Raw genomic sequence first — 27,720 nt, 5'->3', positions numbered from 1 at the left:
AGACTAGACTACTGGGTAATCAGACATTTCTACATGTCATAACATTCTGGAATCTCACTTTTAAAAAGACAGTCAACTTGGTTTATGTAAACTTTTGACGCACAGGAAATCAGACACATGTGGTAAATAAAAGGTGATATAAATTGGTCTCTAAGCAATTAAATAAACTCATAGAGAAATAAAGCAGATACCCTATTTGACTTAACACAGGAAATGTATGGTAACATGATAAGAGTGAAGAACAAAAATTAGATTCTGAACATCGTTAGCATAGGTGTATGTAAAATGTAGGACTCAGCTGTATATATATGTACAAGTTCATTTTAATTATAAGACTTTAATGGCACATAAAGATCTTTCAGTCCATAACAGCAAACATATGGGAATACAGAACTAAATGTTACAATCTCTAGGAGGCATCTGGCTGTTGTTTACTACCAGAGTTTGTTAGAAGCATTTAAGTGCCTGCAACGTGTTTCAAATGTAATGAGTTTAGAATGTTGTTTCGGGAGTCATTTGTCAGGCACCTGACCCCTGTGGAGCCAATCATATTTGTGGGTGAGTCTGACGTCTCTATACAAACAGACACTCAATAGGGTGTGACAGAAACCTCGTGGATATCATAAATACCTGCCATTCACAGCCCAGGCACATAGAAACAAGCATATTGCACGTTATCCTGTTACATTTTAGGACAAATTAGCATATCTTTCTGCATCCTTTCTTTTGTCGCTTTAGCCAGCAATGCCGAATGCTCACATTCCATGCTTTCACATTACCTAATACCCACGCCATCATCTTAATCTTAAAGCCCCTATTCTATATTTGATTGTGGGAAATTTCTTCCCTCTGCAATTCTGGAATACCAGTGATTTCAAAATCACTCTTACCTGCCTCCACACATACAAATCCCGTAACTGCAAAAGAATGTTTCCCTAAAACTACATGGTACTATTTTTAGATATCATTAAGAGTGTGAAACTAAGTGAGGATTAGGTGTTTAATTATACAAACTTGTTACGTTAGAAAGATTTATATGAATGGGAAATTGTTTCATTTATGGTGATTAATAAAAAAAATTCCAGTACTATTCCATAGATGGAAAGTTTCAGAAACAGATTTTTTAACAAAGCAAAAACGAAGAATCCTAATTGTTGATACGATAGTTTTCATTACAGTCTGGCATATATAACAGGTGCTTAATACAAATGTATATTCATCTGTTACTAGTCATTTTTAATGCTAACATTGGCATGTTTAAAGGAAAGGAAAGGTAAAAACTAAGTAAGCTTTATCAGAAAGGTCTATGTAAATACAGCCATAAGTACTCACAGTAACACTGCACTGAGTCCTCTATCAAAAGAAACACAGGGTTTCTTGTCTTCTTTTGTGTAAACATCTTCTTGGGTATCTGACTTCCTCTTCCTGGGGCCAAAGTCTCTCCCCTCTTCTGCTTCCCCCCCATAAGAATTCATAAAACTCACCCCCACCCTTAGGAATGTGTGATCTGAACAAGCTAAAATGGCAGCTGTTGTCTTAAACAAACTGAGGGAGCTTCTAGGGCTCTTTACTCAGGTATGGTAATGCTTTCTGCAGAATATAGTGTTAGGTAAATCTATTGGCAGTAAAATGGCAAAATGACTTTCCTTCTCTTTTAATACAAGTGAAGCAACAAAATAGCATAAGCAAGCTTGTGGCAATGGTATGATCATAAACCTGTAACTAAAATAAAACCTTGGGGCCAAGGAATGTGCATTTAATTTTAATTTACATTGACTAAGCCTTGGAGTTCTCCCACAACCCTTTTTTGTACATTTGAAAATATATATATGTGTGTGTGTGTTTTGTCACTTGTACATTTAAAGCTTTAAAATACCCACACTGTCCATACTAGGTGCTGTTTCATGCAGTGCTGCCATCGGGGTTGAGGGGGTACAGATGTGACGGACCCCATGAAATCTTCTTATGTAAGGTGCCTAGTTGCATTGTGAAAGTTATGCAAATTGTGAAAGGTACGTATAAAGTTACGCCAATTTACGTCACTTCCACAAATCTGCCTAGAAACTTAAGCATCTTGCATATCAAGCAAAAGGCAATGGAGGGAAGCTTTGCAGGGACAAACTCCACTGAGCACCAATAATTTAAAAATCTTAAGCTAAATTCCACTGCCTCCCATAGACTGACTTATTATCATATAAATTATTTATTTTAACTATTTATACAAACTGCTTATTAAAGTGTAACATCAGTTTATATTTTCTGAATTATATCAGTGTTTTCTACATGAACTTTCCAGCAGGAGAATGGTTAATGGGCCCCACAGCAACATCATTGGGCCTCTACACTTACGCAATTTACATAACTAATGCAAAAACTTACATTACTTTTAAAGAAACTTTTGTATAAACTCAACTGACCCCCCAATCAAAATACTGACTGACTTATTAGCACATTAATTACTTTTACTATTTTTACAAACAACTACTGACTGGTTATTGGGCCACTAAACATACACAGTTTACATAACTTATGCAAAAACTTATGTTTCTTACTTAACTTCTGTATGAACTCCACTGACCCCCCCAATTAAAATACTGACTTATTATCACATTAATTATTTTTACTATTTTTGCAAACTACTACTGACTAGTTATTGGGCCCCACAGTAATATCATTGGGCCCCTAAACTGACGCAGTTTACGTAACTTGTGCAAAAACGTATGTAACTTCCATATCAAGCAATGACAGCACAGAGCAGGGGCAGGTAGGTAGGAAGGGGTTAACCTTAGGGAAAACTCTACTGACCCCCAATAAACTGAATGACTTATTAACATATTAATCAATGGAACTCATTATATGAACTGCTTAGTATAGAGTAAAATCATCTGTTTATATTGCACACACAAGACGGTTGGCCAATATTTTGGTACTGCCTGCTTGTGTTCATGGGGTAGGTATTAGGCCACAAAGTTTCTGATGGTGGCCCTGGTTTCATGTGCGGGACACAATTATCTGTAAATGCATTGATGTGTCTTAATTATTATTGACATCACAGTCACCCTTTTGTCCGTAAACTGTTTTTTTAGGCAACTGACTATTTGCAAGCAGACTAAAATATGTCATCTTCTATTCCATGCTATGAATCCCTCCAGCAGGAATATTAAACCTGCCCAACAGATATCTGGATGATCCCAAATCATATGTTGTCTAGGCAGGCCATTGTTTTGACCTCATACATGGGCCAGTTATTTAATGATTCAGCCTGGGGTGGCTCAGTTGGCATCATGTATCAGCCCATGAATGTCAGCTTTAGTGAAGAGAAGGGAATAGCGATCTTCCTTTGGAGCAGGACAGATGGCCAGTCTAGCTTCTAGGGACACTCATTAATATTTAGTGGTAGTTTGGATGCACTAAGTAAATAAAGGCAGGGTCGGACTGGGCTGCCGGGACACCGGGAAAAATCCCGGTGGGCCCCAGCGGCCCAGTCTGACCTTTGCCGGCGCTCCCCCTACTGACTGTTCCTCCCCGACGCGTTCAATTTATACACGCTCGGGGAGGATGTCAGGTGGGGGCCCTGCGGGGGGGGGGTTAGGGGACGCAGCTGGGGCACCTGCAGGGCCCCTGGGGTGGGAGCCCCGGTGGGCCCTGCACCCCCCAGTCCGACCCTGAATAAAGGCCTAGTGGGAAAGGGACATAACTGTTATATAAGAGCAAAGGGCATTTCTGGGCAGTTCAGGGTGAAGTATACTGATGTTTTTGTCTCTCAACGTAAAGTAGGTCCTATTAATTATTAAGATCAGGCTCTTCAGGTTAATTTAAATAATATTGTCAGTGGTTGTAACGCTACTGGTAAATCGCAGAGGAGGTAGCCGTAAAAACTGATGTTGAGAAAAAAAACCCATAAAAAAGAAAAGAATCCAGAGCGAATATAAACAAAATACAGTACAGTAGGTCAAAGTTAACCTTTTATATGTTGTAATGTGGCAGTTTGCTAAGGCAATTTGCAATTGGTCATTTTTTATTCTGTGTTTTTTTAATTATTCATGTTTTACTGGGCAGCTTTTAGGCTTGGAATGTTGGAATGTTAACCACTATGTGGATGCAAGGACTTCAATCTAACAACCAGTCAGAATGGAAGATAAATAGCAGAAATACTGAATAGACAGATAAGCAATAATAAATAACAATGGAGCATTACAGCCAATTTGATTTTTGACTGACAGGGTCAAATACCCTGACAGACAGCATTTTCAGGCAAATAATTTGAAAAACATGAACAATAAAAATGAAGACCAACTGAAATGTTGCTTAAAAAACTATAATATACTATAGTATATATGAACTTACATATAGGGTGCACTGTTTTAGCGAGACAAAAATTACCAAAGTGACAAGCAAAATTTGTTCAACTAAATATCACAATTTTGGGCAATGTGCGAGTTATTAATATACTGTATGGCTCTGCCTTTCAAGTATACATTTTTCTATTTAATATAATACTTTAGAAAGTGTGGTTTTTTATTATTATTATTGTTTGCAGGATTATGTGCAGGAATACATGCTAAGCAATCAGAGGGTCTTCAATATATATATATATATATATATATATATATATATTGTAGATATTCTTAAAAAATTTGGTGTTTGCTCTGAAAACTTATGTTGTTTAGGAGATTTTGTGTTTTTTCTCAAGCAATAGCTGTAGGGCCACCTGAAGGAACTCCATTTTAAAATGAAAAGTGCATAGACTGTATATATACATTGTATATATGTCTGTTTATTTTTTGCAAATATTTGCACATCATGTTGCTTCTGTAAAGCAAGCTGTTTATTAAGAAGGCATACCAAGTCACTGAGAAATCACAGGACACAAAAGAATACCAACCAAAACAAGTTCAGCAGGGCTACTATGTAAGAATCTGTGTACATGTCATAACTTCATGGCAAACGTCTGTTGAATTAAAAGGTATGTCAGGCCTCAAAGTGAAAGAATTTCTAGCAGTGTCATCACTTTTAGGTGCTATGTGTACTTGTTTCTGATTGGCTGCCACTGCATGTTACTTGCAAAGTTTTTGTAAGGGACTATATTAGATTCCATACACTTGGTAGATGACTTTACACCAGGGATCCCCAAACTTTTATACCCGTGAGCACCATTTAAATAGAAAAAGTGTTGGGGAGCAACACAAGCATGAAAAAGGTTCCTGATGGTGCCAATAAGAGCTATAATTGGCTACTTAATAGCCCCTATGTGGAATTGCAGCCTACGGGAGGCTCTGTTTGGCATTATACTTGGTTTTTATACAACCAGAACTTGCCTCCTTACCAGAAATTAAAAAATGGGCACCTGCTTTGAGGTCGCTGGGAGCAACATTCAAGGGGTCAGTGAGCAACATGTTGCTCATGAGCCACTCGTTGGGGAACAATGCTTTACACCCTTTAACAATTCACATTAATGCTTAGGGTAGTAATGCAGGTGTTTTTGTGTATTTTAGGAAATGTCAACTTGTAACCTACAGCCCACTTCCTTTCAAACCCACCAGAAGCTCACCAAGACAGGGCACAACAACCCCCCGTTTCGGTTATCCAAGATTTATTATAATTTTAATAATTATTATTAAACTTGAATTGCATGGGGATTTGAAGGTCTGAAATCTGTGTGTGAGTAATGAAATAGAAGATTGTAAGTTTGCTAATGGGCTAGTAACTCCTAGCAACTTATCAGCAGGAAGCATTTAGGGCGGAGACAGATCTTGTGGATAGGAAGCGCAACACATAAAGTCATCAATATATCTCAAATAAATCTCTTATAACCCTGTTTTTTAGTTGTTTTGTTTTTCTGGCAGCTGATATCTGAACTTAAGATAAAGATCTTTTTATATATTTTTAAAATCTTTTTTTTTATAAGCAGTTACACTTTCCAAATGTGGGGTGCGGACACCTGTGCAACATTCGTGCAAAAATACTGTGAAATTATTTATTGCATAGCATTAAAATATTTGTTGCATTTATGTTAGTAAATAATCCTTAATCCTGGTGAGAAATGTCTTCTCTGCAGATCATTAAACTTTTCTAGCAGTGCCAGGCCATGTTCTATTGGTGCCCAAGGCCAGGCACCCTGCCATACAGCTCCGGCAGTGATGCTGGTAACTCCATTAACGTTGCGGGTTGCTTCCTTACCATCTCTGTAGTTGCTCCTTCATGTTCTCCCAGTTGCTAGTTCACTGCCCCCAGAGGTTGCGTCCTAGGCAGATGATTCTGTTGCCTACTCCTAGTTCTGGCCCTGTTTTGTAGCATGGGACACCAAGATTTCTGGGCATTCCAGGTGATTTAATAGTCATGGTACAACCTGTGTATCATCATTCACTTGTTATACATGGAGGTGTTTCATGCAAGCTGCAGGGAGCTGCCTGACCAGGTGCTTGGCAATTTAATTTAAACTGTAAGCAGCAGTTGCTAACATCCATAGTTTATTTCATAGTTTATACACTGTATACATGTATATACACTTTATACATTATTATTTAGGAGTGGGTGCTATGCCCAGTTTTAGTGTATCTGCAAATTTCAAAGATTTCCTTTGAATGTTGCTGTCATTAGTGAACTAAAGTTTTTCTTCATCAAAGACATTTCTGAAAGTGACTCAATAAATAGATATTTCCTTGTTTGGAGTCAAACTGATTTTCTTCTAAAAGGGGATTACTGCTAACTGGCAATTACCATAATGTATTAAGGGTCTTATTTTTACATGAGTAACATGGAGGTTATGCAGAGACATGTCTGGTTAGCATTCAAACTTACCACTAATCAGTACAAACTTAACCACATAGCCCATTGTGGCAGTAATTAAAAAGTAGTTCACGGTAGACTTACCCAGTGTCCCAGTCAGTTCATTATTGCCCTTAGTGCCCAACTATTGCATTACGTTATCAAAAATGCATCCAGAAGTGCATGATTATCTGATTATTTTATCTCTACCTGAAATTACTCCAAAAGGGCATCATATTTGCAAATTGTAAAATATTAAGGTACATTTTTTTGTTTGTGGATTATTTTTGTGGGTCACCCTTAAGAAAATGAATATTTTTAAGCAATATAGAATATTACACAAAAAAAGATTTGGTCTTAAGATCATGTATTATGTTAGATACTTTGCTGAGTCTTGCAAGAGTTTTAGGCTTATCCTGCCAGCGAACAGTCATATCAAAGGTTTAACTTGCAAAACAAGGATTTTGTCAGTTCAGTTGTGAAAGAGTCGTTTTTCATAATTCATCAACACAAAGTGTTCTATCGAATTGACAAACGTCTCTGTGAACTTAAACACTAGCAGTTTGTAAAACTCTAGTCTTACCTTATTTATTTGGGGACTTTTCAATATGTCTCTTATTATCTGCACTGTATTAGTTTATTGTGTAGAGATAATGTATGGTGTAACTTGGGAACCACGTTAACATAGCCACAGTTTTTTGCACCCAGGCTTCCCCCCAGTCTTTCCTTCCTATTGAGACACACAACATATGCACCATCTTACCTTTGGACCTATGGGGTGGGGGCTCCCTTTATAGTTACACCCCTGAATGTATTGCAGTGTCTAGCAGGCAACACAATTTAAAGGATTAGATTAGATAACAGCATGTGTTGTGGGTGGATAGGCAAAAAAAGGTACAAAAAAAAACATTTTCTAATTAAGAGCATGGTTATTTGGGCTGAAGGTAGGCCTCAGCACAAGTTTAGCACCAGGGACCCAAAATTAAGAGGTTATCCTTTGCCAACTGGCGCCGGGACTGGTATTACAAATTTACCAGCCTCTTTTCCGAAGTTTTTTGTCGAACCCATTTTTAAGCTGTTTGTTCCAATTTTCATTGCTGGTAGTTCTCCATCTGGACCCTGGTCTGCCTACTTCTTGATCTGACCACTCCCTGCACCTCTGATGTCAATGCACATAAGTTATGACACCAGGGAACACACCAGTTAGTGACAATGGAGCAATGCTTTGTATGGTGTCCCACTGAAGCTCAGATTAAACTAACTGGCTGCAGCATAGTCCATAAGGCATGCTGGGACTGGTAACACATAACTTCCACAGACTTTAAGATTTTTAGACTGCTAATAGCAGTCAGCCTGAGGGTAATAGAATACAAGAAGTGCATATAAAGTGCATAGAGATTTAGGGTCACTGACACTCTATGGATCCCCAATCCACACTCAGATGTAAAAAGTGTTGGGTAGCCACGTGAGCATGAAAAAAGTTCCTTTAGGCTGTGATTGGCTATTTGGTAGCCCCATGTGGACTGCTAGCTTGCAGGAGGCTCTGCTTGGAGTAAAACTGTGTCTTTATGATTCCGAAAGTTTCTTCCAAGCTAGAGATTTAATAATGGGCACCTACCTTGAAGACACTGAGAGCAATATCAAAAGGAGTGGTGAGCAACATGTTGCTTCCGAGTCACTGGTTGGGGATCACTTCTCTAGGCCTTCAAAAAAAAGTTGTTGAGGCAAGCCTGTCATTAGCATTCTTAATGGTCTAAATTTAAGTGCTCAGAGGAGCACTCCAGCAGCCCTTTCACAGCAAAGATTCATACCTAGAGAGCAGCCTTGTCTTACCTTTTTTGGCACATACTTTGTGACATGGAGCTACAGTGTAAATTGGCTTAAACAGGAGAAACCTCATCTTGCTTATTTCTCCACATGTATCTGTTTATAATATCTTTAACCCTGTAAAATCAAGCCCTTGGACCTATATTAAAGGTGAAAGAAGGAATCAAACTGTAGTATGGATCATTAGTTACCCATAATCTCGGCAGACTGAGAGAAGCTGATGTGCTCCCATATGCTCCATAGTTTCTCTGTATTGACAGCATGTGTGCAGACAAACAGTGCCAAAATTGTATGTGTGTATCTGTACACAGGCCGACACAGTGCCTTTCAGTGCAGTGAAACAGCAAAGCTTCTCTCCGTCTGCAAAGAAAACCCAGGCAGACAGAAGCTGAAGCACAGCTCAGTGTGTCCTCACCCTGAGATATAAATACCATAAATGCAAGATTTAATACATTATTAGTTTCAGTAAAATAAAAAAAAAATGAAAATCAATAATCAAATAATCAAAAATAAATATTTTATTTTTATTGAAAAAATACAAAAATACAAAAATAAATATTTATAAATATTCAGTTTCATAACACATTGGAAATAATGTAACATTCTGTTTGGTTTTACTTTAAAGGCATATGCATATGTGCATATATGTACAGTCCATGTTTATAATGACAAGTGGTTAATACTAGCTTTACCGATACAGCCGCTGAATGAGCTCACAAGTAGGGAAAGAGCAATATAGGTAGAATAAAGTAGTTTTTTTTTATATGAAACCAATTAACTGCTAGTGAAAAAAAGATTCAGGTAATTTAATCAGGCAGCACATACTAGATTTTTAGATTTGGACATTCTGAGACATAGGCTGTAGTAATTCTAGTAGCTATAACAAGTGTTGGTCAATGCACCTACGCCTAAAGAATCAGGCACAGACACTACTTTTATGGTGAGGCCTATAAATGGCAACATCCCAACAAGGAACATTTTCGCCACAATTGTAACCGATTTGTTACAAAATGCACACAGAAAGCATATTAACCATATTGCCACCTCAATAGAGATGTAGTTACAGTATTAGGTTCCTGTATTAATTATTTTCATTTCAGCCTCTATATAGTAAATATACAAATTTTACTGACCACAACATAAATTATATAAATAATAAATAACTTAAATAAATCCATTTTCGGTTAATAAATAAAAAACAAAAATAAACTGAGCGCTGTAAACAATCCCAGAGACCAAAAGATACAAAAGGATAATATAACTTAAATACAACTATAATAAATACATAAATAAACATGGAATGTACAATTTTCATACAAAAACTTTTGCTGGTTCCTCTGCACCCATTTGGTTACCATATCTGCAAACCATCTGACACCATCACTAGTGTCTCTATTTTTGGTGCAACTGAGGCTGATGATGTTTTTAAGTGCTTCGGTCTCTGAATAAGAGCAAGATTTGGAATCAAACGAACCTGTCTAATTACCCTTTGGGTCTCATTTATGAACATGGATGACAGCACTACTACAAGGGTAGAGTGAAATTTTTAGGACATGTATTTTTATCTCTTCATTTTTCCTCTTCTTTGGAAGACTTCAATATTTTTCTAATTTGAAACAGGAAGTGTTGAACATAATTTAAATAATCCATATTTCTTAGTAATCCATTATTAAGTGCAATCTCTTTCAGGTCATTGGTGCTTAGTTACATCCTTTCCCATGATGCCTTTACTCTTCTGCCTTTACCAGCTGGCTCTTTGCTTTATGAGATACGCCCTGAAGTCATTCAGTGTCTAATTGGCACTCTTATCACTATATTATCCTTTGGCCTAGTTAGTCCTCCAGGGCTTGTGCCACCTCAGCTTCTAAACCCCGGCAGTATGTCCCAAGTAAGCTACTTTCATAGTGGCTGAAATCTAAGGCACTGAAGGATTTTGTGTTCCACTCTCATACAGTTGATTGATTATAGTTGCATTGACTGCTTGGTGGATGAAATGTTTGTATTTTTTAAGAACTTTGCAACCATGTGCTTTTTGAGGTAACTTACCACTTGGTAAAGGAGGGCCATAGTGCACACTCACATGAGTCACATGGTACTTTTTGCAAAGAAAACAGGAGAGATTGGATAGAATTCCCTTGACTCCGCTAAAAGTTTTTTCCAGTTCATTAAGTAGTGGGGTTTTTTTGGAACTGATTTTGTTCTGGAGATTAGTGATGTTGCTGAGGGCAGTAGAGACATAACTGAAGATGCTGAAAAGCTCAATAGCCTTTTCTTTCTCTGAAGAGTTGGTTGCATTAAACTTTGGAAAGTGTACAATCACCGGATCACAGATCTGGTCAACTTTATCACTTAAGCCTTGAACTTCAGTCTGTTGAAGAACACAAACTATTAATCCAAACAGAAATAATTAAATTCACTAAGTATATGATTCCTGCATATTAATTAAGAATGCATCAAATATAAAATGACCAATATTCAGGTTATCTAAATGATTAGCCCCATGGCTTGTAGATTGTAAGCTCTTTTGGGCAGGGCTCCCTTCACCACTTGTATCGGTTATTGATTGCTCTGTATGTCCAATGTATGAAACCCACTTATTGTACAGCGCTGCCGAATATGTTGGTGCTTTTTAAATAAATGTTAATAATAATAATAATGGCTCTTGGTATGGCCACACAAACCTATGCAGGGTTTAGACCGGGCTGCTGGGACACTGGGAAAAAACCCGACAGGCCCAGGCCCTGGTGGCCCAGCCTTGATCCCTGCAGGGCACTATACCGAGCCACAGGTCTCCTGCCTCCACCGACACCCTGACCATAAGTTTAATTTAGGCACGCTAGGGGGTTGGAGGGGTGGTGGGGGACCTGCGGGGGGGGGTTTGAAAGGCTGCAGGGGGGGCCATTAGCGGGTCAGGGAACCTATGGTCCAACTATACAGGGCTAAATCTTTAACCTCTGGATTAGCTGAATAGATCACTATTATGAGAAAGGAAAATTATTATGTTCTTGGATGGCAACACAAACATATAAAGGGATCGCAATATATGCACACAAAGGAGATGATCTAAGAGTCTATATAAATATAAATATTACACAAAATCCATTACTATCCTGTAAATGATATCCTTATAAACGGTGCTTAGTGATGTCATTTTTGTCACCTGACTCATTGAAATTTGTGTATTATAATAAATAAAGTATCCCTGTTGAAAAATATGAGGATATTAGAAGTCATCTCGGAGTATATGGTCATGGAATTGGTGACTTATATAATATAAGATAGAAAGTCACTATTTATTCTGTACTTAGTGATGTAATTTGTGTCACGTGAGGTTCTGAAACTTTAACTTAAGACGCAAGTTTGAGTGAATCATGTGACAAAGTTACATCACAAGCACTGATTATAAATGATGACATCACTAAGTGCTGATTATAATTGATTCAATCTTGCGTATTATATATATATATATACAGACAGACACAAACATATATATATTAGCTGTATCTGTTTTAAAGGGGTAGTACAACTTTAAGTTAACTTTTAGTTAGGCCCGTTTATAGCAATTTTTCAGCTGGTCTTCATTTTTTTATTTTTTTAGCATTTTTAAATTATTTGCTTTACTCGTCTGACTCTTTCCAGCTTTTAAATGGGAATTTCCGGCCCTGGCAGCCAAAAAACCATTGCTCTGTGAGGCTACAGTTTTATTGTTATTGTTACTTTTATTGCTTATCTTTCTTTTTAGACCTCCCCTATTCATATTCCAGCCACTCATTCAAACCACCGCCTGGTTGCTAGAGTAATTTGAACCTTAGCAACCCTATAGCTGCTGAAATTCCAAACTGGAGAGCTGCTGAACACAAAGTTAAATAAACCAAAAACAGCAAATAATAAAAAATGTACACCAACTGCAAATTTTCTCAGGATAGCATTCTACATCATACTGAAAGTTAATTCAAATCCCTTTAAAGCTTTTGTAGCAAAAACAGATTAAAAAATTCTATAACGATTACTGTACTGCAAGGTTCTTACATATTTTTCAAAAAGATGTCTTGCTCCTGACGCCAGCTCTGTTATCTTGTTATGGATCTGGTGCCAAATGTAGGTGGTGTTATCATTGCAGTCATTGGAGTTTGAGCAGATATTCCCTTTAAAGTCTAATGGCATTGCTGTTATAATCAACAGACACCAGCACTGGAGAATCAGCAGTTGCACAATTCCTGTTCCAGAGAAAAACATATGTTACAGATTATTCAGCTCATGTTTTCTTCCTGATGACAAAAGAGATGTCTATTCTCCCTGCTGCATGGTAACATTGCTTGAAGTATTAAATGAAAACTTGTACATGTTGTAAGCAACACCAGATGGTTTCTGCACTAGTACTAAGTCACTGTGGGTACATTGTATAAAATGCACAATCAGCAGCCTCCCAAGGAAGTCAGCAGATAGTGTTTGATCAGCCAGTACCCCAGATAACTTCTTATTTACTGTACATAAGTTGGAGAAAGACGTTACATTTACAGTATATTCTCTTAAATTGCTATACATTAACAATGAGCAGTGCAGATTGGTCCAGGATCCGGCGGCCCTACCTGCTGCAAGTCTCACTTTCCTCCTGTGACGTGTAAAGGCAGGAGAGTGACGCGCTCAGCGCATTTAACATCACTTGGAGTTGGCTGCGCTATATCCTATACATTAGGTGCCTGCGCTATAAACTAGCAATGAACTGAGCTGGCTGTATTTATGTTTAACGCTGTCTTTTATGTACCGAGTCCTAATCTGTCCCGGGACACCCCTGTGACTAAACGCTGAGACTCGCAATCGCTTGAAACCAAAAGTGAATGGAGCTGCTTGGACACATGGCAGCGCTTCCCAGCATAGGGAACAACGTGCTTGAGCAATCCATGCTAAAGGCTGCATACTCATGCCAGCAAATCCCAGGCTGCAGCCTTTTAACTGCACTGAGAAAAAATCTTCAAAATGCCTGGTATGTCAGCTTGATCCATCAGCCGGAGCCAGGGTACAAATCACACCTAGAAAAGGCAGAAATCGCTTGGTGAGAGGAGGGAGTTACCTGGCAAGTACCCCATCCTCCAAGTAGTCACAATTCCTTTGGGGCAGAGACGTCTGTATGGCTGATGGTTGAGGAGATTACTTTAAATTTGTCCCAAAACTAGGCATGACTTAAATAGCAGCGCCTATGCCTCTCCGCTCTCAGCCAATCAGAGCGGCCTGAGGAAAGTGCGTGGAGTTTCACTGAATGAGCAAGCACGGAGGTTGCCGCTGAAGTCTATGGGCAGTGCAAGTAGGGGGCTAAGGATCAGGGGCTTATCTCTGGGTTTTCCCCTGATCCTATGGAAAGTCTCTAAAGTAGGAAATGTGAGTGACATACTGAGTCACAACTTTTTTTTTTCTTTTCGATTGAGTCACCGCATTTGGAGGTTCACAAGTATTAGCTACGCTGCTGATCTGCCTGCAAGGATGGATACGTGGGATGTCTCACTTGCGACTACAACTCCCGACATGACCCGAGAGCCAAAGCAGCCGCATTTGAGCATTAGCTGAACGATTACAGAGCTGTCCTTATACACGTGGGTTTGTGCGGAGACCAGGAGCCCAAAATGTTCCTATTCTCAACTTTGTTCGCTGACAGTTACACATGCTACAAGTACTGGCACAGAGCTGATCTGCTCCCACTTGTTGGCAGCGGGGGAGCTGGGAGTTGTAGTCTAACAGGCTAATTACCTACCACATGTCCGCATGCTGCTACAGGGAAGGGGAAGGGGCCAGAGCAGCATTTCCGAAAGTGACAGGGATGGATTATATAGCAGAGCAGGGGCATGTCTGGGCATAGCTTCCTCTCTACATTACTTGGAGTTTTTTTTTAGGGAAACGATACTGACAATTTGCCACAGGGATTGCGCCATCCTTCCGCATCATTGTCTTCTGTCAATCGATTTAACGTGGAAGAAGGATGTTCCCCACGCGTGAAACCACATTTCTATGGCTTTTTTTTAAAAAAAAAAAAACATGACTAGGAGCTGCCATACCACTGCCCAGCTAAGATGCTCTCATAATAAGCAGTTTAATGGAAGAAGCTCACCTTTTACTAACCTATGGCCTAAGCTTCTCTCATATTAAAACATCCCAGTGGCTCAGTATAATGCCCCTTGTCTCTCACCATTATTCAGTGTTCTACATGTTGCTGGGGGGCATGGAAAAAGCTGGCCTCCAAAACTAACAGGCATGTGCCCAGGCAGACTGGCAGGACCAGAGCAGTTATATGACTGGCCTCTATTCCAAATAAATGCTACTCAGACAAGTTGCTAGACTTGATTCATGTAAAGGTGTCTCATCTGACAGTGTGTGTCTGCCTGGCAGGCTTTGATTCTATTGTCACATTATGACCAACCTACCCTCTGCAATGAATCAGCATGGGAAAGTTACTGTGAGCGATGTCATGTAAGGTGACTCTGGAATTATATTTCAGAATTCTTTTTGTAGTAAGGTAATGCATATTAATCGGGCAGCAGGGGTGTAACTATAGGGGAGACAGATCTTGTGATTACTGGGGTACCAAGGGCTAGAGATATAGGGGGACCAGTGGCGCACTGACCGAGAGGCAGTCTTAATATATGTTAATGTGTTAATGAAAAATGTCTTATTCCCAGGGTTTTTAATGGACCCTACAATTATTGATGTAAGGCCTAGTATCTTCTATGTATGCCAGTGGTTGGCTGGTATGTGATTGCCCTGATGTCACTAATAATACGTTGGTTAGGCTCACTGTGAAGAGCTGCTTGTGACTAAATTGCAAACTTAACAGTGGTGCAGTGGTTTGTTTTGCGGCTTGGGGTCCTAGGTTTGATTCCAGCCAGGTCACAATTGGCAGGGAGTCTCTGTTCTTCCTGTGTCTTTGTTGGTTTCCTCCCACAAAAAATATATAGGCAGGTTAATAGGTTCTTCATAACAGCCAATAATGTGTGCGAATATGATGGAAACTTTAGATTGTAAGCTCCATTTGGGGAAGGGAAAGATGCATAATCTCTGAAAAGGGCTGCAGTAAATGTCAACACTACATAAATAAAGGATTATAACTTTTAATTGCATTGTGTGTCTGATTTGAGGATATAACCACCACAATCCTAAATGCTAATGAAATGTGATAAACTGCACTTCCCCTATAAATACATCCCTTGACCAGGGCCGGAACTAGGGGTAGGCAAAAAAGGCACCTGCCTAGGCGCAACGACAGGGGGGAGTGGTACCTCTCCTGCCTATCCCTAGTCGTCCTGCTGCAGTCCTGGTCAGTGGGCTGGCACTTGGGGGGAAACAGGAAGCGGAGAGCAAGCAGCAGACGCGATGCTGATGCAGACGCGATGCTGCTTGGAGGTCAGTCCTGCGACGTCAGTCAGTCACTTGGCTCGTGTCATCACTAAAAACTCTCTGCAGAAGTGGCACATGCCGCTTCTGCAGAGAGAATCTTTATCTGCCAAACAGCGTACGGCGCACGACGTTGGCAGATAAAACCTTTTCCTGTAACGACGTGCGCCATACGTCGTTGGCAGTTAAAGGGTTAAGCACTCCAGGTTACATTTGTTGGCACTGGTCAAGTGTTACGTGAGTGCTCCAAGGAGTAGTCTTTGGCTGATGCTACATGGGGCTGATTCAGCTCCTATGCCGGCATCAGCCTTCTTCTTTGCCTGCACCGGAACCAATGAAATGGCCTGGGTGCAGACACAAATGGGGGATTGGATATCAGAGAAAAAATTCAAGAGTTTGCATTTCAGAGCCAATATCCACTGTGTGTGCCAGCACGCAGGCAAAAAAGGTGAAGGCAAAGAAAAAGGCTGATGCCAGCTTAGGGCATGCTCGGTGGGTAACAATAGGATTAGTGGGGGGTGTGACCAAGCATTTGCTCTGAGAGGAGCAGAGGAGTGGGCCAGGAACGTATGGAGACGCAAAAGCAAAGATGTAGTGAGGTGCAGACAAATAAAGTTTGAAGTTTATTATAAGGAGTTTGCCAATTATTCTTTGTTTTATGGGAAGTCATAATAAGGACTTTAACAGAATTGGTGCATGTACTCCATTTGATGAGAGAAGGAGGGTTCTGGCAGCAGTATTTTATACAGATTGTAGTGAGGAGAGCTAGGAGTTTAGGAGGCCAGTTATTAGCAGGCTACAGTAGTCTAAATGGGATAGGTTGAGAGAATACGTGATGCACAAGTTAGGCAACCCTGGCTGCAAATGTTTTTTGAATGAGAACTAAGGCACGAATTTGCTATCCTTAGTACTCCAGCACTTGCATGGATCTTTTGATTCAAGCCAATGCCAGAAAGGCTACTATAAGTTGCCAGTCACTGGCAGTCACAATTTATTGGGTATGTTGGAGGGCTATTTGGGCCTTGGAATGCCAGGGTCTATTTTGAATCTCAGCCATTCTGATGACCCCTGTGGTGTTATGCATGAGTTTATGCAGCTTGTGCTAAGCACTTCTAATAAAATGCCCTAGCATGCCATTGCCTAATACAACAATCAGTAAAAAAGTATTTCAAAATTGAAAGGCTGTGCCATTACTGTAAATAAGTGTTTTCAGTTGCATCCTAGTACATCATTTATTCTTAGATTACTTCCTCCAAATTCTAGCTTGCATAATGCCACAATAAATAGGAATATCAGTGCAATTATAGAGGAAGAATTAAAATACATTTTTATTGCAGAGCTGTAGGGGCTTGTTCAGTAGTGTAACTACTAAACGCTGGGCCACCCCACAAAAAAATCTTCAGAGTGCCCTGGCACTAACAACCCCTACCCTTCCAACCTTCCCCACACACATACTCACTAGTTTTCCTCTCTCCCGCCCACTGATTCTCAGATAGGAGGGCAGCCAGGAAGGGGGGCTTCTGCTATAGTTATGCCACTGGGCTTATTTACATTAAGAACACATAGCTACCTAGAGAGTAGATGAGTTTTGACCCATGGATCAAATTAGTCTCCCACAATAGGTTTCTGCTACTGCAGACAACTAACTTCTCTGAAATGCGTAAGGCTAAGTGCCCACAGAGAAGCGAGTTAGCTACCACGGGCGACTAACCACTATGAAATGCTTTTTCATCGGCAACAATAGGAGTCGCCGGTGCAAAGGTCCCAAATGGCATTTTTTAAGCTTCCGAGGAAGTGCCCAATGCCCGCAGAGGCGCTTGCTTTAAGTTTCAGTGGCGCCTGCCATAAGTTTAAGTTCTTGCTGAAATCTGCCTGTCATCTCCAGTGAAAAGTGGCTTTCATCAAAAGAATTAAATGTTCTCAGCCAGGCTGGAGCACTTTTATTCTAGTGAAGAATATGAGCTTTAGTGCATATTATTAACAGAAATGTCCAGAGCTACAAGGATTCATCAAAAGCAACAAATCAGCATTTAACTTGGTTGTCCAGTGTTCTATGAGATTTTTTGGTGTTCAACATAACGTGGCCTTGGGTGAAATCAAAACATTAGAGTACTGGCATTGTGGAAATGGAAGGCCTGGGACCTACACGTTGGTTCCTCTGGTATAGACACCTGGTACTAACTTAGCTACATTAAGAAAACGCTTAAAGAACTTAACCCTAAAAACAAATAGGGCTAGATATGCCATATTTTATATCTCCAATGTACTGTACCAGCCTAAAGGTTCAGCATACTTCTTTGTAAGCTTTAGTTCTCCTTTAAAAATGCAAATGGCATGAACCTTTATTTCCGAGCCCTCCAGCAACTCTCTGCTGTTACTGTTGTTACGCCCTTGTCGGTAAGACCAGCCCCAGACAAGCCTGTGAGGAGATTGCATTAGAATGTTTACAGATTCCTAAGGTATGTTAGACACACATTGGCTTAGTTCCAGGGTGCTGACCAATTCTTCTTCTGGCTTCTTAACCATGTGGGCATACACGCACATAAGATCATACAGCCTAGTCAGGAAATAGTTAAATTGCATGAAATTTTTGTTGCTGCATAGCCCACATATCCTATTCTCTGTTCCAGACAGCCCATACATTGTCATATTGTCATACTCAGGGCCCCATCTAGGACTTCTACAGTTCAGTGTCCCAAAGCAGCCACTGGGGCTACTGTATCTAACGTTACACAATTGTGTCACTCCCCACTAATTCTGTATGAACTGTGTTCTTTCTGGTTCTTAGTTTAAAAAACAGAATAAAGTCGCCTTGCAAGACTTGTTCTTTATTTTGTAACTCAGCCCAGGGAACAAAACCTGACAGTGCTTATATCTCAATTAGGTGCCTCTGCCACATGCTATTGGCTGCCTTCAGTCTCCTGATTTTAGTTATTCCATAGAGGGGTTGAAAAGTTCTTGTACTGACTAATGAAAAACTTTCTGTATAGCTTCCTGTGACCAGGGTCACCCTTCTGGAAGCTCTTTAATGTACGTCTGAATAATGTGGTGTCTGGAATCTTTTTTTTCCCCGACAGAGGCGTAGTTACGTTTACCTTTCTTTTAGTTCAAATCAGATTCTCATAGTTATTCTTTCCATGTAACCATGGAACTAACTGCTGTATTTTTTAGTTAAGGCTGTCCTTATGGATGGTGAATAGCCCCTTACTTGTGGTCCAATCTGCAGTTCTTCAGCTGTTGTTGTACTACAACACCCAGCATCCACTGCTGTCAGAGGTGCTGGGAGCTTAAAGGAACAGTAACACCAAAAAATAAAAGTGTATAAAAGTAATTACAATATAATGTACTATTGCCTTACACTGGTGTAACTGGTGTGTTTGCCTCAAAAAGACAACTATAGTTTATATAAATAAGCTGCTGTGTAGCCATGGGGGCAGTGATTCAAAGTAGAAAAGCATAGCAGATAACAGATAAAGCCCCATTATATTCTACAGAATATATTCTACAGAGCTTATCTGCTGTGTAACCTGTGCCTTTTCTCCTTTTTTCCAGCTTGAATGGCTGCCCCCGTGGCTACACAGCAGGGTACTTATATAAACTATAGTAGTGTTACTGTAGCAAACACATCAGTTTTGCTGGGCAACAGTACATTATATTTTACTTACTTTAAACCACATTCATTTTTGTTGCTACTGTTCCTTTAAGGTTGCAAATTAACCAGTTCTGATATAAATCTGTCATGGCTGAGATTCTTTATTTTAAACTGTCTGTAATATCTGCTATTTGAGTCCCCAGTAAGTAAAGGGTTGGGGGGTGGCCAATACTTTATCCCTTCAAAGACAGCTTTGTCTTTAGTGAGAAATTAAATTATTTCAAGCTTATTTCAATGTGAATAATGAAGATAATTTCACTTTAATCATATACCCTTTTCACAATAAAGCAATAGCCTTTCTCATTACCCTCATAATATAACACATATTGTGTGGGCTACTTCCCAGATCACTTTGGCTTAATGATTTCCTGCATACATGTGATATTTATTCAATCTCAGACCAAACAAACTGACTCATTGTGAACCCAGAATATTCTGTTCTGAGAGGCAAAATAGCAGCGTGGCAGCCCCTTGAATTCCCCTTCTAAATTTCATCCATGCCACCCATGCATGCATCTCTTGCAGAGAATCGCTAACTGCATCCTCTTTGCTTCTTAGAACAGTACTGTGTGTTAAAAAAACATGTCTGTCTCTTAAGATTGCCATACACTTTAAGATCCGCTTGCTTGGCGAGGTCGCCAAGCAAGCGGATCTTCAACCGATATCCCCACCTGCGGGTGGCCGATAAAGGGCGAATGTAGGCTAATTCAGTCATTTGGCCCTGGGGCCAAACAATCAAATTATAGCGGCGCTAATGGACGCAGTCAGTTCAGGGACTGCATCAACGAGCCGATGCGGTCCCCGAACTGACTACATTTTTTAACCTGCCCAATCAATATCTGGTCGATTTCAGGCCAGATATCGGTCGGACATACCCCTATGGGACCGATATCGGCAGCTAAAATCGGGCCGTTTATGGCCACATTTACATACATTCTTTGGGCAGTTATTTGCCTCAGGTGAGGTGTTTACCTTATCTCACAGCTAAAACTCACCTGAAAAATGCACTTGAATGGACAGAAACTGTGGCATCTTGCTGGGGATTCTGGGAGTTGTGGCTGCAAACCGTATCACAAGCTGGCTGGGCAAACTTGGCCTACTTTTAAATCTTACATTTATTCTTTACCAGTGTATACAGTCTAACAAATGTAGAGCACAATGGCACAGATATTATATTTTCATGTTTTTTCACTGCTATTGAATTGTAAAAAAAAAAACAAAACCAAGATTTTTTTTTTCTCAGAGCAGCACAAACCCCCAGGCTTAACCATGATTGGTTTTGTTGGTAACATGATAAGTGAAAGGAATACACTTTCATTCAACCGTTTCGTTTCTATGCAGTGGTAATTCTGAGCAATACTTTCTTGGCTCTGTGAGGTTTCAGAGCACTACTCGTTTACTGTATGTCTTTTCCTTTATTTCTCAACCGTCCCTCTAGTTAGGTCACACGTCACTAGCTTGCATTACCGGAAGCATGGAATGGGGTTGTCAGCTGATGCATTTTATCATTGCACAGTGTAACATTGTCAGAAAGCTGCTACATATTATTATTTTCCTTTATTTTTATTGCTCTATATATTCCACAGTGGTTTTACATCAGTCCCTATTGAGCTTAGGGCAGGGGTACACGGAGAGATTAGTCGTTCTGCGGCAGATCTTTGTTGTCGCAGGCGACTAATTTTCCCGCAGTGCCATCCCACCAGCTAGAATGTAAATCGCCAGTGGGATGGCATACGTGTCGATGTGATGTCCCGCAGTCGTCCAAAGTTTCCTCTCAAGGCAACTCCGGGTGACTGCGGGACATCGCAGCAACGTATATGCCATTCCACCGGCGATTTACATTGTAGCCCGGTGGGATGGCATTGCAGGGAGATTAGTAACCTGCGATAAGGAAAATCTCCCCGGGTACTCCTGCCCTTAGTGTCTAAGGTTCCTGCTACACACACAGTGCTGTACTGCACATGCACTAGTCGCAGAAAAGAGGACTCTCCCTCAACTTCTACCAGGTTTTGCCGCATTCATCAGGCCTGGTTTTCTTCAACAATTTTTTATGTATAGACGATTGAGGGCCTCCACCCAATGTTCCCTCTGTGCTGTGCGCTCGTGCGCACGCGCAAATATATTTTAAGACCATTGCACACAATAAATTGTGGCGCACACAAAGAATTTTTTGTAAAAAGGCATCATTTTGTACTGCGCACACACGGTTTTAAAAAGTGCGCACAAAATACATTTTTTGCACACACAGTCAAGAAAAAATTAGAGGGAACATTGCCTCTACCCTAGGCATCTACTGTATGTACTGTAGAAACACCACCTTGCCCATAAATCCAATGGTGAATCTTAGCAACAGCCACTCAGCCCCATATGTAATAAAGGGCACTAAATTTGCCAGAAGCAGTAACCCCTAGCAACCAATAAGATGTTTGCTTTTAAGCAGGTGACTAGTAAATACTTCCTGCTGACTGGTTGCTAAGGGTTACTGCTCCTGGGCAAACTTAGTGTCTTTTATTACTTAACCTCTTCAGTCTGCCATTTATTTTTTTGTGTTGGAGGAAAGACACAACATATAGACGCAATGCAGATAGTGTTCTGACCAGGATGAAACTTAGGACTCTAGCGCTGCAAGGCAAATATGCTATCCACTGTGCCACCATATATCTATGGACTCAGTTGCCTTATTCTGTGTTCTTATATTTCCCTTAATATAAGGGCAAGATATCTGTTATCTTGTTTTATGATATCTGGGTTTATTTGGAATGGTGATTTGTTTCTGTACAATACAACATTCCCACTTTCAGTGGGTTTTAAGCAATTATGAAACACTGTGTAAAGCAAATGAATGGAATGTATGTTTGGCAGCTGCTGATGTGCTTCCGAATAGCTCAGTGAACTAACTCAGCACTCAGCCCATTCCCACATATTCATGCAAGGAGGCCACCTGACAATCCACAAAATCTGAGATTCCGGCTCTAAAGCAATCTCATCCCACCCCAAACATGCTACAACTGATAACAAAAAAGTGCCATGACAATAGCACAGGGACAGTAACATTTGTACTTTTTGTTTCACTTATTATTTTAATTTATGCTATTTATAGCAACTTCTATTCATTGATATGTTATCCTAAACCACAGCTCCTTGGAAAATGACTTTGCTACAAATGGGAAGCCTGCCCACTCTTGCCCCCCTTTTTCCCCTCCCACCATGTGTAAAAAGTGTCCACCATATTGGTTAGGATGTAGGGCAGCATTTCTTAAACTGTGCGACCTGCTTTCAGTTCTGAAGGAATATAAAATATAAAGCTCAAAGGCTGAATATGTATATAACAGTGTCCCAGAGGACATAGGCACAAAACCCTTGCCATAACAACTGTGGACTTTTTCACATGTTTATGATCAAATCTTACACAAGAAGCCTGGTGATTTGAAATAAATAGCCCGCCTGGTCTCTAAATAAACACATTGTAACCCTCTTTAATTAAGACCCAGAGCCTGTTAATTAAAAATACCAATACTAAAAACATTGTTTATATAAATAAAACCTTATTCATTTGAAACATTCTTTTCTGTTAGTATGTGCCATTGGATAATCCTGTATTAAAACACTACATGTCAGAAGAATCACCTGATTGTCCTCACTCTCTGACGATATGGTCATTTTAAATATCTTTTTCAGCACTTCATTAATGATCTTCAGAGACTTTTTTGATATCTACGTTATTGTGTATCTTGATAATATTTTTGTTTTCCATAACTCTCTGCTTGAACATCATCTGCATATGAAGAAAGTCTTGTCGCATTTACGTGCCCACAAACTTTTGGCCAAACTTGAAAAATTGCAAATTTGTAAAAGAAGAGATTGAACCGGGTTTCTGTATCTCTAAGAAAGAAATCTTGATGCATCAATTGTAAGACAGTTCAGAGGTTTGTGGTTTTCTCAAATTTTTATTGAAAATTCATTAAGACCTTTTCCTTTATTATCTGACTGACCTTTTGACAACTGTCAGGAAGAAATTTGAGTGGTCTCCTGAGACTCAACTTGCTTTTGATAAACTATAGACTCCTTTTATTTCTGTGCGTATTCACCAACATCTGGATCCCTCTTTGCCTTTTTTCCTCAAAGTTGATGCTTCTGATTCTGTGTTATTATCCCAAAGAGTTAATCTCAACAAGAACCTCCATACAGCAGATTTTTTTTCTAATAAACTTTTACCTTCAGAAAATAATGACTAAAGAATTTTTTGCAATTAAATCCTCAACAAAATTGAAATTTTACACTGACAAACGACATGGAGCCAATCCAGAATTCATGGTCAGGGATCTTGTCTGGCGTCTACTTTGCACCTCAAGTTACTTTGTCCCTCTAAAAAGTTGGGATCTAGGTTTCTGAGTTTGTTTTCTATTATTAAAAAGATTAACAAGGTTGTATTCAAATTAAATGTTCATCTGGTTTTTCATGGTGTCTTGCGAAAGCCTGTTCATCATAACCATTTTCCTAATAGGAAGACTTGTCCTCCTGATCTATTATCATTGATGGTGGTCAAAATTTAAAGCTCAGTACATTCTAGATTCTCAGATTATGTGGAGACCACTTTAATAGCTTATTTATTGGAAGGGCTATGACCCCAAGGAAGATTCCCAACCTAATCCAACATTTTTATGCTCGTCAAACTGAGAGACCTTCTGCTGTTGATGCCCTTAGGCTGTCCATAAGAAGGGAACAATGTCAGAAGGCTGACCTTGCTGCTTTCTCTCGCTCTCAGTGATGCAGAGTCCTACGTATGTTTTATCGCTCACATTCTGTTCAGTGTAGTTCCCTGCAGGTGTGCGCACCTTGATGCTCCACGGTTGGAGCATTCACACTGCTTGTTTATGAAGGTCTAATTTCTTTTGATAATTGCTAAGTGATCTTTGCAGTTCCTGTGGACACTAAGCCTTCCTGCTTCCTTTTGATTGATTATGACCTCAGCTTGACTGCAGGTATTTCAAGACTCTGCTAGCTGTCCTGGCCTTGGTCTGCTTTCTGATTCTGAACCTCAGCTGCCTGACCCAATCTCGACCTGTTACATATAGTTACATAGTTACATAGGGTTGAAAAAAGACCTGTGTCCATCAAGTTCAACCCATCCAAGTAAACCCAGCACACCTAACCCACACCTACCAATCTATACACTCACATACATAAACTATAAATACAACCACTAGTACTAACTGTAGATATTAGTATCACAATAGCCTTGGATATTCTGATTGATCAAGAACTCATCCAGGCCCCTCTTAAAGGCATTAACAGAATCTGCCATTACCACATCACTAGGAAGGGCATTCCATAACCTCACTGCCCTCACCGTGAAAAACCACCTACGCTGCTTCAAATGGAAACTCCTTTCCTCTAATCTAAAGGGGTGACCTCTGGTGCGTTGATTGTTTTTATGGGAAAAAAGAACATCCCCCAACTGCCTATAATCCCCTCTAATGTACTTGTACAGAGTAATCATGTCCCCTCGCAAGCGCCTCTTTTCCAGAGAAAACAACCCCAACCTCGACAATCTCACCTCATAGTTTAAATCTTCCATCCCCTTAACCAGTTTAGTTGCACGTCTCTGCACTCTCTCCAGCTCATTAATATCCTTCTTAAGGACTGGAGCCCAAAACTGCACTGCATACTCAAGGTGAGGCCTTACCAGGGACCTATAAAGGGGCAAAATTATGTTCTCATCCCTTGAGTCAATGCCCTTTTTTATACAAGACAGCACTTTATTTGCTTTAGTAGCCACAGAATGACACTGCCTGGAATTAGACAACTTGTTATCAACAAAAACCCCTAGATCCTTCTCCATTAAGGATACCCCCAACACACTACCATTCAGTAGATAGTTTGCGTTTATATTATTTCTACCAAAGTGCATAACTTTGCACTTATCAACATTGAACCTCATTTTCCAGTTTGCTGCCCAGTTATCTAATTTTGTCAAATCGCTCTGCAAAGCGGCAGCATCCTGCATGGAACTTATAGTTTTGCACAATTTAGTGTCATCAGCAAAAATAGAAACAATACTGTCTATGCCCTCCTCCAGGTCATTAATAAACAAGTTAAACAGCAAAGGCCCAAGGACTGACCCCTGCGGTACTCCACTAACCACACTGGTCCAATTAGAAAATGTTCCATTTACCACCACTCTTTGTACTCTATCCTTCAGCCAGTTCTCTATCCAATTACAAATATTATGTTCTAGGCCAATATTCCTTAATTTGATCATTAACCTTCTGTGAGGTACTGTATCAAACGCTTTAGCAAAGTCCAAGTAGATGACATCAACTGCCATTCCAGCATCAAGGTTCCTACTCACCTCCTCATAAAAGGCAACTAAATTAGTCTGGCAAGATCTGTTACGCATAAAACCATGCTGGCACAAACTAATAGTATTGTGAACTGCAATGTATTCAAGTACCCTATCCCTTATTACCCCTTCCAAAAGTTTTCCTACTACTGATGTCAGACTAACAGGCCTATAGTTTTCAGGCTGAGAACGGGATCCCTTTTTAAATAACGGCACCACATTAGCAATCCGCCAGTCTCTTGGCACCATGCCAGACCTCAATGAATCCTGAAAAATTAAGTGAAGAGGTTTGGCAATCACAGCGCTCAGCTCATTTAATACCCTGGGATGAATCCCATCCGGCCCTGGACCTTTGTTTACCTTTACATGTTTCCTGACCCTGAACCAGTTCTGCTTCCCCAGACCTTGGCCAGATTAAATATGCTTCTGAAGTAATGCTTGACACTCCTGCCTATTTACACAGCCCCTCACCTGTTCCCATTCCAGGGTTTGGTGTTGTGAAATCTGAAGGTGCTGCATAGTCAGCAGATCGGAATTCCAACTCAGAGGTAAGTTATACTATAATTTTCAGTACTAAAGTCCATCCTACTGGGATGTATGTAGCACTGTGCTCACACTCAAAGCAAGGACATACATGCATGCTAGGTTATATCATTCAATGAATGATAAGAGCTTGTCTTCTGCCATCACACTTCTTCCTGTAACAGGCCAAGCCTGCATTATTTCCTGTCTGGTCGTCTCTGATGGAGCACACAAAACATTAAAAAATGTGAATGATATTACAGCAAATGGTATAAAGGTGTCAGGGCCTGCTCAGCTCCTGCTGGGTTGGAGTAAGGACCTAGGAGGAAGCCTAAGTACAGGCAGTGCAAAAAGTTCAAAGCGAATGGTTAGCGAGAATCTCAGGTCAATATTCAGGCCCAGGTCTGTTCAGGTGGCAGTCTGGGGAATCAGGATTAGGCAATTGGGTCAAAACTGGCAAATCAGTCCACAAAAGCAAATTACAGCACACCCAGAAGCACATGGATGAAGTCCTATATATGGGCATTGAACCAGGTCTCTGGCACCAAGTGTAATGACGTCATATTCCAGCACATCATTACATGACGCACCAATGTCCTATGGGCACCATCATCTTGGATGCACGCTTGAAGCTGAGTGCTCCTAACTGGAGCACTCCTGACAGTATCCCCTCCTCCAGGGGCAGCCACTGGACCACTATGACCAAGTTTCTGTGGAAACTGTCTTAAAAAGAGTGGAGCATGGACATCTGAATGCTTGACCCAGGAACATTCCTCAGACCCAAACCCTTTCCACTGTAAAACTCCTCTGGAGAATCAAGTCCAGAATTATTTTAGCCTAATATTCTCTGGGCGCCGTACTTAGAAATCCTGCATTGCATGGCCCCAATCGTGGCATTTTCCATTTTATACTACAGTTTTCTGTGCCCATTTGTTCCCTTCAGTTCCAAACTATGTGCTACACTGGAAATACATGCTAGACCCTTTTGTAAAACAAATGTGTTACAAAGGATTGGAGGCTTGGTCAAGTCCAGCAAACAGTTGGACAGAATTTTCCCTTGTAAATCTTTCCTTACAACATGTAATCCTAAAACTTCACTACTGCTTATTTACAGAAGCCGTAAATAAGCCCACTGCTAAAAAGCACACATTTCAGGTCTGACTACTTGTAGCATAGCTAAGAAGAGAGCGCTAAAAGGACCGAATGTTATTGAGACAATGGGGCATCA

At 40.2% G+C, this 27,720-nt stretch overlaps 1 protein-coding gene across 1 annotated transcript; it reads right to left on the bottom strand.

The window, feature by feature from the left end:
- Nucleotides 1-9,095: 9,095 nt before the first annotated feature.
- lif (LIF, interleukin 6 family cytokine) lies at nucleotides 9,096-14,427 on the bottom strand. Its single transcript, XM_012969965.3, has 3 exons — nucleotides 13,667-14,427; nucleotides 12,625-12,812; nucleotides 9,096-10,963 (listed from the first exon to the last, which is right to left on the bottom strand). Exons 1-3 carry the CDS (start codon nucleotides 13,680-13,682, stop codon nucleotides 10,511-10,513), a joined length of 657 nt encoding a protein of 218 aa, XP_012825419.1. The 5' UTR covers nucleotides 13,683-14,427; the 3' UTR covers nucleotides 9,096-10,510.
- Between the last annotated feature and the right edge of the window lie 13,293 nt (nucleotides 14,428-27,720).

Source organism: Xenopus tropicalis, chromosome 1 (genome assembly GCF_000004195.4).
Source record: "Xenopus tropicalis strain Nigerian chromosome 1, UCB_Xtro_10.0, whole genome shotgun sequence".
Taxonomy (NCBI): Eukaryota; Metazoa; Chordata; class Amphibia; order Anura; family Pipidae; genus Xenopus; species Xenopus tropicalis.
Note: the sequence above shows the minus strand (reverse complement) of the source record. Positions and strands in the feature narration are given on the sequence as shown.